This window comes from Clarias gariepinus, chromosome 3 (genome assembly GCF_024256425.1).
Source record: "Clarias gariepinus isolate MV-2021 ecotype Netherlands chromosome 3, CGAR_prim_01v2, whole genome shotgun sequence".
Classification (NCBI taxonomy): domain Eukaryota; kingdom Metazoa; phylum Chordata; class Actinopteri; order Siluriformes; family Clariidae; genus Clarias; species Clarias gariepinus.
Window position 1 is genome coordinate 32,186,242 of NC_071102.1, and position 13,259 is coordinate 32,199,500.

Sequence of the window (13,259 nt, forward strand, 5' to 3'; positions counted from 1 at the left end):
TATGTTGAAGTTCATATTTTTACTGATCAATATTTAGGTTCTTTATTTTTTTACAAATGCATTTTGCAAACTTTTATTAACAGAACAAGCAGCAGTATGTTGTTCAGTTTGTAAATAAAGGGTGGATATATACCACACTAGCACTCCAAGAAAGCAATTGATGTGATATAAATATTTTGATCCGTACACTCTTTATTTTATGTAATTATTTTGTAATAAAGTTGCAATAATTACAAAAAAAAAAGCTCTGGCAGAATATGTTAAACAGCTTCATCAGTGTCTCAATTGACAAGTTTGACAAATACAGTGGTGTGAAAAACTTTTTGCCCCCTTCCTGATTTCTTATTCTTTTGAATGTTTGTCACACTTAAATGTTTCTGCTCATCCAAAACCGTTAACTATTAGTAAAAAAAAAACATAATTGAACACAAAATGCAGTTTTTAAATGAAAGTTTGTTATTAAGGGAGAAAAAAACTCCAAACCTACATGGCCCCGTGTGAAAAAGTGATTGCCCTCTTGTTAAAAAATAACTTAACTGTGGTTTATCACATCTGAGTTCAATTTCTGTAGTCACCCCCAGGCCTGATTACTGCCACACCTGTTTCAATCAAGAAATCACTTAAATAGGAGCTACCTGACACAGAGAAGTAGACCAAAAGCACCTCAAAAGCTAGACATCATGCCAAGATCCAAAGAAATTCAGGAACAAATGAGAACAAAAGTAATTGAGATCTATCAGTCTTGTAAAGGTTATAAAGCCATTTCTAAAGCTTTGGGACTCCAGCGAACCACAGTGAGAGCCATTATCCACAAATGGCAAAAACATGGAACAGTGGTGAACCTTCCCAGGACTGGCCGGCCGACCAAAATTACCCCAAGAGCGCAGAGACAACTCATCCGAGAGGCCACAAAAGACCCCGAACAACATCTAAAGAACTGCAGGCCTCACTTGCCTCAATTAAGGTCAGTGTCCACGACTCCACCATAAGAAAGAGACTGGGCAAAAACGGCCTGCATGGCAGATTTCCAAGACGCAAACCACTTTTAAGCAAAAAGAACATTAAGGCTCGTCTCAATTTTGCTTAAAAACATCTCAATGATTGCCAAGACTTTTGGGAATATACCTTGTGGACTGACGAGACAAAAGTTGAACTTTTTGGAAGGTGCGTGTCCCGTTACATCTGGCGTAAAAGTAACACAGCATTTCAGAAAAAGAACATCATATCAACAGTAAAATATGATGGTGGTAGTGTGATGGTCTGGGGTTGTTTTGCTGCTTCAGGACCTGGAAGGCTTGCTGGGATAGATGGAACCATGAATTCTACTGTCTACCAAAAAATCCTGAAGGGGAATGTCTGGTCATCTGTTTGTCAACTCAAGCTAAAGCGATCTTGGGTGCTGCAGCAGGACAATGACCCAAAACACACCAGCAAATCCACCTCTGAATGGCTGAAGAAAAACAAAATGAAGACTTTGGAGTGGCCTAGACAAAATCCTGACCTGAATCCTATTAAGATGTTGTGGCATGACCTTAAAAAGGCAGTTCATGCTAGAAAACCCTCAAATAAAGCTGAATTACAACAATTCTGCAAAGATGAGTGGGCCAAAATTCCTCCAGAGCGCTGTAAAAGACTTGTTGCAAGTTATCGCAAACGCTTGATTGCAGTTATTGCTGCTAAGGGTGGCCCAACTAGTTATTAGGTTTAGGGGGCAATTACTTTTTCACACAGGGCCATGTAGGTTTGGATTTTTTTTTTCCCTAAATAATAAAAGCCATCATTTAAAAAAACTGCATTTTGTGTTTACTTGTGTTATCTTTGACTAATTGTTAAATGTGTTTGATGATCAGAAACATTTTGTGTGACAAACATGCAAAAGAATAAGAAATCAGAAAGGGGGCAAATAGTTTTTCACACCACTGTATGATATAATAACTCCTTTAATTATATTAGGTACATTTCATATTTATAATCCATCCCAATTTGACTTTATGTACTTTGTCTGCTACATAATAAGTGGAATTTCTTATGACAATTTCATATAGAAGTACTGCACTAAGATACTTTTTTAATAACTCATTTATTTGTAATAAACTGTATATTTACAATGAGGGCAGACATTCAAATAACTAGTCGATGACATTAACAATACATTACATAAAACATGATTACATCCAGCTGTTTTATTTTAAAATCTTTGATTATATACATTGAATAAATGTCCATGAAAACAACCATTTTTAATTCAAGGTGAACCTGAGAGAATAATAATAATAATAATAATAATAATAATAATAATAAAAAATATTTGGTAAATTAATTTGATTCTTTTGAGCATTTTCTACAGCACAGAGCCCTGATACTGTCAAACACAGCCATATAGAGGATGGGGTGGAGGCACATGTTCAGGCAGGCTAATGCTTTTGACACTTGGTATCCATTACGCACATAATAGTTGGCAATTCCTTCTGCCTTCAGTTTAAAGTGCAATATTTGCAAGGAGTGATAAGGTACAAAAGACACGGCATACAAGACACAGACCGTACACACCATCAGAGCCACTTTTTTCTTCTCCAGTAATGTGATATTCTCATTTTTAAAAACCACCCAAATGACACCAAAATAGGATGCAAATGTAGCCAAAAATGGAACCAAGCAACCTATAACAGCCATGAACACCCTGAACATAAACTTTTTAGATTTAGATGCAGAGTCTGCGAATAAAGAACATCTGGTTTTGGATACACCTGAATAGTAGAGGATTGGAGATGCCAGGCCTGCCACAACGATCCACACCATCAAACTAATGATCTTGGCATGTTTCGTTTGTACATAGGTGCGTGTAAAGAAGGGATGAACAATGCCCAGGTATCTATTAACACTGATACACATGATGAAGTAAATGCTGGCGTAGAGGTTGCAGGTGAAGAGGAAGCGCTCTAGTTTGCAGGCAGCTTCACCAAATGTCCAATTCCGGTCTCTTGCGTAGTAGTCAACAAGCAGGGGCAGAGTGAGGGCATACAGGATGTCACTGATGACCAGGTTGCAGGTGAACACGACTCCTGTGTGCCAGTTCTTCCTCTCCTTAGTCACAATCAGCCCTAGTGCTAGTAAATTCCCCACCAGTGCCACACACATCTCCACCCCATAAATGGGAGGTAACACATCCTTTGAAAATGCCTTGGCAGAACTGGTGCTGCTGATGTTTGCTGTCATTTTATGGTGTTGCCTGCAAAAATAAAGATATCGTTTATTTCTGCCCTTAGCTATTCACATAGAATCAGCTGACAAAATCAAAATGTTCCAGTTCAAATTATATGCCAAAACTAGATGTTATGAAAGTTGTACATGCTAAAAACACTGACTGAAATCATAAGACATATGTTTCAAATAAACTTGGACTGGAATAAAATAAAGCAGCATGGTCAAAAGAATTAAACGCCCCTCTGAGTGGATCAGATTATAGATGGTGATTGCACAGGAATTCACACAAACCACTAAACAAAAAAAAAAAAAACTGGGGAATTATGAGCAATTTGACAAATAAGCTTCAGCTGTGTGGGTGTAAGTTCTTCCCACCATGAACTGGGTGCCAACCCATCACAAGGCACACAAGCAAATGTTTTGTCTGAATCCTGTAACCGTATTTTAAACTCTGGTTCTTGCAGAAGCGAATGTGATCGTTAACATCGTTAACATGTTAACAGCGAATGTGACTGTTAACAAAAAACTTTCTGTCTGGACTAATGCATTTTTAGTTTGCATGTCAGCAAACTAAAAATGCAATAGTCTAGACAGAATTTTTTTTACTGTATATTTTTATGCAGAGTATTTTTTTTACAAGATCTTATTTCCTGTGACATCCTGCAGTTGGTGTGCAACATTTATCATGCAAGTGTATTAAGATACCAAACTATAATCAATAATAATAATAATGTAGCGTTTTTACGCCCGAAATAATAATAATAATAATAATAATAATAATGAAAACATTTTATGCATACGATAATGCATACAAGAGTTACTGTAGTACAAAGTAATTCCTATGTGATGAGGAACCTCTGGGCTGGGCGGCACAAGCTGGCCATGTTCTAATCTTTAAGGAATGAGCTTTCATAAGATAAGACTGGATGGAGTGAAAACAGATGTTTTTGTAGAAAAAGCCTTCTTATGTTATTAATCAAATATGAATCCAGTTTATTCTTTGATGCAAGGACTATCCTAGATTTTTCGGAACAAACATTAATAATAAATAAAAAAGCTCTCCAGAAACTATGAGCAAAGATACTGAAGGACCTTAGAATAAACAACAGCTGTTATTAAAGAAAGACAGGTTTGCACTTCTACTTCTAGAGTGTAAAATTCATACAGAGTTTTCCTTTAGTAAATCTTACACATTTTATCCAGGTAGAGTACACATGCAAGAATTTACTTCCCTGAATTTGTTCGTGCATTATTATTTTCTTTTCCTTTCAGTGCAGCTCACTGCTACTGTATCAAATGAAACAATGTAAGAGAACAAACAAGGAAGAAGAATGACCTGGAGACAGACCTTTCTCTCCAGCATACACGCTGCTTTTTCTTTTTACGGGAAACCGTTAAACGCCGCGTCAAGTGAAACCCCTCAGCACCTGGAGCTCTGCGGAAATATTCATAAGATCCAAAACACTAGCAAAGATGTATTTATTAAATATCTCTAACAAAACCAAATCATTTCCAACAACCAGTCACATGTTTATTAAACAGGCTGACATCTATGAATACACCTCTCTGTCCCGCCGCGATGCCTTATTCAGTCCCTCCGTCCACATAACTGACAGGGTTGCCAGATCCCTCGTAATACAACCAGACCAGTGGTAGACTAGCAGGTTTTAAAATGATCGACCTGAAACTGCATTTTAAAAAACAAGTATATATAAATGACATTCTTTTAAATAACACTCTTTGCATGTACACTCTGCATGTAGGTAGTCGATTCATTAACATTTATCTTTGAAGGTGAAGGGTTTTAAACTGATGGGAAGGTCGGCAGTTCAAGCCCCAGCTCCACATGGTTGCCATTTTTGGGCCCTTGAGCAAGACGCTTATCTTTTGGGCCCTATTTGCTGACCCTGCGCTCTGACCCCATCTACGCTGGCATATGTAACGAAAGAATTTCTCTGTGCAGGAATGAATATTTGACAAATAAGGGCTTTACCTTACTGAGTATTTAGGAAATCACATAGAAATGAGTGAAAGAAAATGAGGAACTCCACGCACACAGTACCCTGAGGGCATGATTGAACCAGGGACCATGAAGTTATGAGGCAATGATTCTAGCTGCAACATCCAAACCTGTTTCAGCATGACAATGTATTGTGCATTGTGAACTCCAAGGTTAGAGTGAAAGAACTTAAATGTCCAGCATAAATCCTTGACCTCAAGTCCACTGAACACTTTTGGGATGGACTAGAACACTGACTGCACTCCAGACCACCTGACCAAACATCTGTTCATGACCTTGTAGCTAAATGAACACAAATCAATGAATATAGGTATAGGAATGTAAGAGCAGCTACCACAAGAGGTTATGTAACATGACTTTATATAGTACACACATGCTTTCTTAGATATTATGTGTATATGAAAAGACATCATAATGTTTTGTGCAGATGGGCAGATATCATAAGGTGTTAAATGGGTCATAACATGATGCTCGTTGCTTCATGTCCATATAGTTTTTTTTGAAAGAGTTTAAAATAAAAATAAATGACTTACACAAATTCTTTCTATGCAGACGTAATGTAAATTTTTCTGGCAAAATCAATTTCGATAGAATATTGGGTCATAAACCCCAAACAATGTTAATGTGGTGTAACCATAAACACGTACATACAGTAATTAAATTTAACATACATAATTACTTTTAAAAAATCATAATAAAACACCAGATTTTTCAGATTCATTTCAATGTTAGCATAGTTTGCAGGGGTAGTTCAGTAGTTAAGGTGTTGGACTGCTGATCAGGATGTTGTGCCCAAACTTCACTGGGCCGCCACTGTTGGATCCTTAAACAAGGTCCGTCCCTCCCACATGTGTCAAGGTGGCAACCCGACCCCTTAAGTAACTGCCACAAAAAATTATAGATATATCACCAGGGTATCTGTCGCTCATTGTATGTGGAACGACCCTATCCCATCCTTTTCCTATAATTTGCATACCGTTTATATGAAAAATCTACAAAAATTGGTAAACCAAACCGCTTATATACAATGTAATTCAACTTGACAGTAAATTACAGAATGTTAAATAACATTGATTCACCTATACTGCTTATTCTGTCCAGGGTCGCAAGGGGCTTGGAGCCTATTCCAGGAGAAAGGCGGGCACAAGACAGGTTACACCCTGGACAGCATGCTATTCCATCACAGTGCACACACACACACACACACACACACACACACACACACACACACACACACACACACACACACACACACACACACTACTAACACTATTCCACTGAGTCACTCATTTTTTTAAATATTTTCACTAACACATTCTTTTAAATTATTTTTGAAATATTGTATTGTTACACAAGAGCATGTGCATGAAAGTAGTTACTGCAGATCAATGAATAAATGAAACAATTTATAACAACTAATTCAAGTTAAAAATTCCAGTAGGGGATTCCTGCTTACCTGGCAACAGTAACGTCTGCAGTGCTAAGGTCTGTTTAACTCACACACACACACACACACACACAGCTAGAAAGAGGGGAATGGGCGGAGGTTGAACAGAAGTCCTGTCCCAAGTGACATACTGGAGGTTTTGTGCTCCTTATTTCATTGCTTGCAGACCTCTCCCCAGGTCTATTTATTCATCCAATTTATTATTTGTTGCAAGGACTACTGTGTTACTGAAAAAAAAACATATATATATAAAACCATGCCAATTATTGTTCATGATGTAGACTATTGTTAAAAGCACTAGATATTAATGAAACTGATTCTCTAAGCTCATTATTATTATTGGTCTTTTGGCTGCTGCTCCTGTTCAGGGTTTGCCACAGCAAATCTATACATTTAACTTGGCACAGTAATTGCCCTTCCTGACACAACCTTCCCATTTTCATAGGGGCTTGGGACCAGAACTAAGAAAGCTATGTGCACATGGACGCCATGTGTTTGGGGCACTGGCTGGGAACTAGAGTTAGCCTTTTGCATGGTAGATGAGAAAGACACACACTGTGCCACCACTGCTTCTAAACCAGAAAACTGATTAATGTAATACTAAAAAGTGTTTTAGAAATATGTCTACTTTACGCAAGCATGCATTCTGCAACAACAAAAAAATCACTAAAAAACAAAAACAACACTAGGCTCTGTTTAAAAGCTATTTTATAAAATTTATTTCCTTTTATTTACCCACAGTCACGTCAATTTGTATTTCTGTATTTCATATACCTGATACACTCACAAGGGTGAACTGACTGTTGTGTTTGCTTAGGTTGTAAAACAGCTTGCACATACACAGCTGAAGATGATTTATCATCTACTCTCAAACCACCGTTCTTGATAATGATATGACACTTTCATATGTAAGGCACAGATTTGTTTGTTTTTCAGTCTGTGTGCTTAGATTTGCGCACAGTTCTGAATAATTAGTAGTGACAGAATAATATGCTCTATATGAAAAACTATAAAATGTAAAATAAACAAAAGTGTTGGGATTCGTAAAAATAAAATAAAAGAAGGGCAGTTATGGATATGAAAGAAACATATCATACCTTTATTTTGAAGTTAGGATATACAGTATAGTTCCTTGCCTGTCTAGAACATTTTTTCCATATATATATATATGTGTGTGTGTGTGTGTGTGTGTGTGTGTGTGTGTGTGTATTTTGGGGAAAAATATAAATTATGAATAGAGGGATGTTATTTAAACATAAAATGTGCACAAATACTTATATTTTCTGCAAATATATTTTTTTCTTTTTTGAGGTACTGATACTGCCACTTGTAACTTACCAAATGTGGTAGCAAAATGTGGTAATAAAAAAAAAATCATCAATAGGATTTTATTCACCCAATACATCATAACCTCCCTGTACATGGCACTCTGAGGCTATGATAAACCACAAAAAAAAAAAAAAAACTTTTAGTGCGAAGCCAGTAAAGTGAACAAATTATCAGTGATGGAAAACATTTGATTTTGTGATTAATATTCCAGATTTATTGTGGGCATAAAATCTTAAGTAACATAAACCTGAATTTGGCCACAACGATATTAAAAGTCTTAAGGGTAAAAAAATTAAAAAGTATACTCAAATACTTATAGATGTTTCTGGTCACTAATGTTATCCATGTGCAATTTATTGTTGAAATTATATTATTTGGGTCACAGTTAAGTTCTTTCTTTTAATTAATGGCTAAGATTCTCTCAACCACAAAAAAATCTCTACACTATTTATAGCCACGCTTCCAATAAGCATAAAATCTCTTGGTATCACCCAGGAAAGTTTTTGACTACATTTAAAAATGTTTTCTCTATAAAACCAGATCCTGATAAAAGTTTGGTAAAAACATTTCATACATTTCCTCAAATAAAACAAGTAACTCGTATACAGTAGATTACCTTGAGAATGTATAGATGAAACTGTTGAATTTGCCTCCCTGCTCACCCTTGGCTTGGTTACTCAGTACAAAGTCTTTTCACAAATTCTGTACAGATACCCATGTGCTCTACGCCTGTGTTTTCCTGTGTGACATCTACATCAAGGCAACACATCTCTTTTTCTGACTCTGACTTTCATTTCCTCTGTTCACATTTTTTTCCATGTGTGTTTTTGTGTCTTATATAAAACACAAAAAAGCCAACATGAATTATTGCAGTGTATGATCAACTTTAATGTTTGATCCTGAGAATGCAAGAAATTTAGCCTTTTTTTGGTATTTCCTAAAAAAAAAAAAAAATTTTAAAAAGAGGACTAATCTTTTCATGGTTTGCTGAAAAAGATTAATTTTACTAGCCCACAAATGAACTTGAATTATGTGACAACATTGCCATCACCAGGTTAAATTTTGCTAATTCATCGACTGATGTGTAGACTGTGGTTAAGTTTCAGTTCATCATCTTTTCTTATTTTTTTTCCCATGTTGTCCACTCAGGCCTGCTTTACCTGCTCTTTGGTCTTTGGATGTCATGCATAAAACTTTGTGACCCTTATGATTCTTTTTCCAAATGCCTTCCCCATTATTTAGTTCTCTGTTTTGTTGCTCATCTTACATTTGTGTTCTTCCTAGCCTCATTTCTTAATACATTTTTACATTATATTTTCTGCCCCTCCAAATGTCCTGCTAGCAGACATGCAGCACCTAAAGTCAAAGGATTTTTTTTCTTCCATCAGATATGTTTTGGACTGGCATGGCCTGCTCTTACAGTGGATGGTGAATAAGTCGCTGTTCATGCATCCTGTGATTCTGTGGTTGTACAATACCAGATGAGTGTGTCTAGAAGGGGAAACAAGCGTACGCCTCATTTAACATCAGCAGGAAATACTGGATATCATAAATGTATGACTCAAGGGATGCATTAGTGTGTATACTGTGAACTATTATTTTTTATTTATAACACTTTCATCACTTGGAACTGTAAGCCTTAAAAAGGCAAATCCAAAACTAAAGGTGCCAGGGGTAGCTCAGTGGTTAAGGCATTGGACTACGGTTTGGAAGAGCCCAGGTTCAAACCCCACAACCACCAAGTTGCCACCGTTGGGCCCTTGAGCAAGGCCCTTAACCCTCAACTGTCCAGATGTGTAATGAGATAAAAATGTAAGTCGCTCTGGATAAGAGTGTCTGCCAAATGCCTAAAGGTGAAATTTAGACCAAAATAACTTACCAAAAAGGAAATGGAGAGTAAGACCAAAAGTCATTATGTGGTTGTGTAATGTTTTGGTTTTGAAAGACATTAAAAATGGTACCAGGTGCATTAAAATGTGATGGTGAGTACCGTCAGTGGGTGTATCCATAATTTATGCCCTGTGTAAATTTATTGAGATTTATTGACTTATTATGCAGTCTGTTCTATTAGTTGTAGTCATTACTGTAGGCCAGTGGAGCTAGGACAGCAGTTGTGAGAATATTCAGAATACAGTAATTTGGTTCTTCATTTAACCTTCATTTATCTGTCATTTATTTCTGTGCTCTCTCCTGTCTCTCTCTCTGTTGAGTTACACATGTCGCTCCTGTGCTGCCAGTGATCTAGACTGCTCTGCCCTATGGACCTGTCTGACTTGTTCTTGTGCCCCACTTCTGGTTGGAGATGTCATTGCTTGGATGCCCTGTGTTATCTACTTGGGTTGCGTGTGGTGACTGGGGATGGTTCCACTTCACCATGAAGAAGGCCCTGGCCTCGGCTGGTGCTGACGGCTGTTCTTTGAGATCTTGCGACTACAGTTGCTCAATAGTTTAGGATTGGAGTTTCCTAAAGTCTACCTGAGCCTCCAATAACAAACTGGACTCCATATTAACTAAAAGACATCAACTGAACTTCCAGGCGTCTAACACACAGTATGACTGCAGATCAATCCCTGCTACTGTATCTGTCGTTACCCAAATGAGGATGTGTTCCCTGTTGGTTCCTCATGGTTCCTCTCAAGGTTTCCTCCTAGTGCCATCTCAGGGAGTTTTTCCTTGCCACCGTTGCCCTCGGCTTAATCATCAGGAACTACCTAATCATTTTGATTCATATACATTTTTCACATTTCATACAAATTTCCACTTTTTTTTTGATAGTGTAAAGCTGCTTTGCGACAATGACAAGTGGTAAAAGAGCTATACAAATAAAATTTTATAAAATTAAATTCCCATCCAAAGCATAAATAGGCTTTAAGCACAGAAAAGGAAACAGGAAATAGTCCAACATTATCATGCAAAATTGTACCTAAACAGTACAATTATACAACAGTAAGCTTTTGCATATCTAAGCTTTACACCTAACAGTGGACAGCTATTTAAGGATTGATATTCAAGAACAAATATTCAGGAATATTCATTTAAGCTTATTCTATCTAATCATTTTGATTCATACACACTCACATTTTATTTAACCTTCCATAATTCCTTTTGATTGTGTAAATGACAATTGTAAAAAGCACCATATAAATAAAATTGAATTGGATTAAATCCTACAACATATAATGTAATCAAACAACTATGTACAGGATTGGATGAAAGCACATGTTAAGGCAGGCTAGGACTTTTCCCATTTGATTTCCATTACACAAATAATAATTAAGAATTCCTACTTCCTTCAGTGAATAGTGCCATATTTGCAGAATGTGATAGGGTAAAAAAGACACAGCATACAGGATGCTGACTAAACCCACAATCAGACACACCTTTTTCTTTTCTAGTGGGGTGATATTTGCATTTTTAAAAACTGTCATTAGTATTCCAAAATATGATGCAAAGGTAACCACAAATGGAACCAAGCAGCCAATAACAGCCATAAACACCCTAACTATAAGTTTTTTATCTTTGTGTGAAACTAATGAACATCTATTCGATTTAACACTTGAATAGTAGAAGATTGGAGATGAAATGCTTGCCACATAGATCCAGATGAACACGCTGATGATCTTGGCATGCTTTAAGTGAATGTGCTCATGTGTGAAGAAGGGATGCACGATGGCAAGGTATCGAATGACGCTGATGCACATGATGAAGTAAATGCTGATGTAGAGGTTACAGGTAAATAAGAAGCGCTCTATTTTGCAGAAAGCTTCACCATAGTCCCATTTACGTCCTTTTGAATAGTAATCAATGAGAAAGGGAAGAGTGAGGGCGTAAAGGATATTACTGATGAGCAGGTTACAGAAGAACACCACTCCCGTGTTCCAGTTCGTCCTCTTCTTAGTGACAAGCACCCACAGTGTTACTATGTTCATCACCAGTGCCATCCCCAACTCCACACTATAGATGGAAGGTAACAGATTTTTTTGAAATTTACTGCTACAATTGCTGTTTTCTGACATTTTATGTTGTCTCCTGCAAAAATAGTAATGTAGAATTTATTTCTGCCACTTAGCACTGAAAGAAATAAAGTTTTAAGTTAAGTTAAGCCTTTATTCGTCACACATACATTACTGCACAGTGAAATTCTTTATTCCTCGCATATCCCAGCTTCTTGTTAGTAGGCAGGGGTCAGAGCGCAGGGTCAGCCATTTTTACAGCGCCCCTGGAGCAGACAGGGTTAAGGGCCTTGCTCAAGGGCCCAACAGTGGCAACCTGGCGGAGCTGGGGCTCGAACCGCCGATCTTCCGATCCGTAACTGAGAGCCTTAACACACTGAGCCACCACTGCCCCATAAATGTAACATAACATATGTATGAATTTTGTGGGAGCCTGGCTAGAAGGAAGAAACTTACTAAAGAAAGTCTAAACACAAGCACAGTATTGATGCTCCTGTTATGTGATAAGAGCTTTACTGAGATACTGTATTTGGCCCTTTAAAAGGCTGAGCATGGTGTAAGCTGAACACCGACCATAACTCAATTATCAGTGAAAACTCAGTAAAACATAGTGAGGCAGCATTGTGCTTTGGGGATGTCTTCTTTCAGAATAAGGTCATTTGTGCATGTCAGTAAAACAAATGAAAAATAATAATGTCTCCAGCACAGCAATACTATTGGACATAGACTGGATTTAGACCAGACATGCACTTACATTTACTTCATAGCAACTGAAATATAAACTGAACATGAAGCAAGTTTATATAATTATCTGGCATGCAGGATTAAAGACTACAGAGTCTCTAATATACTTCAAGAAACACTAAAAGATTCACAAAGAGTGTAATTATGTACAAATACTATCAACATTGTGTTGGTTGTTTAATCCTTACCTTTCAGCTTATTATTTGAAGCCTTTTTTTTATTTTTATAAATGTTGTAACTGCCGGCTCTTAACAATGCAGACCTTTAGAACAGTTCCCTGAGGTCATGTGTTCTTTGACTACCTGCTTTGTTTGAGGCTTCTTTATCAAATAGTATTTGCACATTTGCATTAGAAAGCAGATTAATTCTTATGAAAGCATTGTATGCATATGCAGTGTCTTCTGCCTCATTTGCAATTTGGGAGTTTGTATATATATATATATATATATATATATATATATATATATATATATATATATATATATATATATATATATATAATATATATATATATTTTTAAATACATGTATAAATGTTTGAACTGTTGTATAAATGTTTAGAG

General features: G+C 36.8%; 2 protein-coding genes across 5 annotated transcripts; both read right to left on the reverse strand.

Moving 5' to 3' along the window:
- Positions 1 to 1,985: 1,985 nt before the first annotated feature.
- Positions 1,986 to 8,741, reverse strand: p2ry11 (purinergic receptor P2Y11). Of its 4 annotated transcripts, none has more exons than XM_053493505.1 (3): positions 8,617 to 8,667; positions 4,553 to 4,639; positions 1,987 to 3,229 (listed from the first exon to the last, which is right to left on the reverse strand). In XM_053493505.1, exon 3 carries the CDS (start codon positions 3,214 to 3,216, stop codon positions 2,317 to 2,319), a length of 900 nt encoding a protein of 299 aa, XP_053349480.1. In that variant the 5' UTR covers positions 3,217 to 3,229; positions 4,553 to 4,639; positions 8,617 to 8,667; the 3' UTR covers positions 1,987 to 2,316. The 4 variants fall into 4 exon arrangements, with proteins under 4 accessions (XP_053349482.1, XP_053349480.1, XP_053349481.1 ...); XM_053493506.1 differs by lacking the exon at positions 8,617 to 8,667 and adding an exon at positions 4,767 to 6,395; XM_053493503.1 differs by lacking the exon at positions 8,617 to 8,667 and adding an exon at positions 4,753 to 6,395.
- Positions 8,742 to 11,150: 2,409 nt separating this feature from the next.
- On the reverse strand, positions 11,151 to 12,016 carry LOC128519405 (P2Y purinoceptor 11-like). Its single transcript, XM_053493127.1, has one exon. The coding sequence runs from the start codon at positions 12,014 to 12,016 to the stop codon at positions 11,186 to 11,188; it is 831 nt and encodes a 276-aa protein (XP_053349102.1). The 3' UTR covers positions 11,151 to 11,185.
- Between the last annotated feature and the right edge of the window lie 1,243 nt (positions 12,017 to 13,259).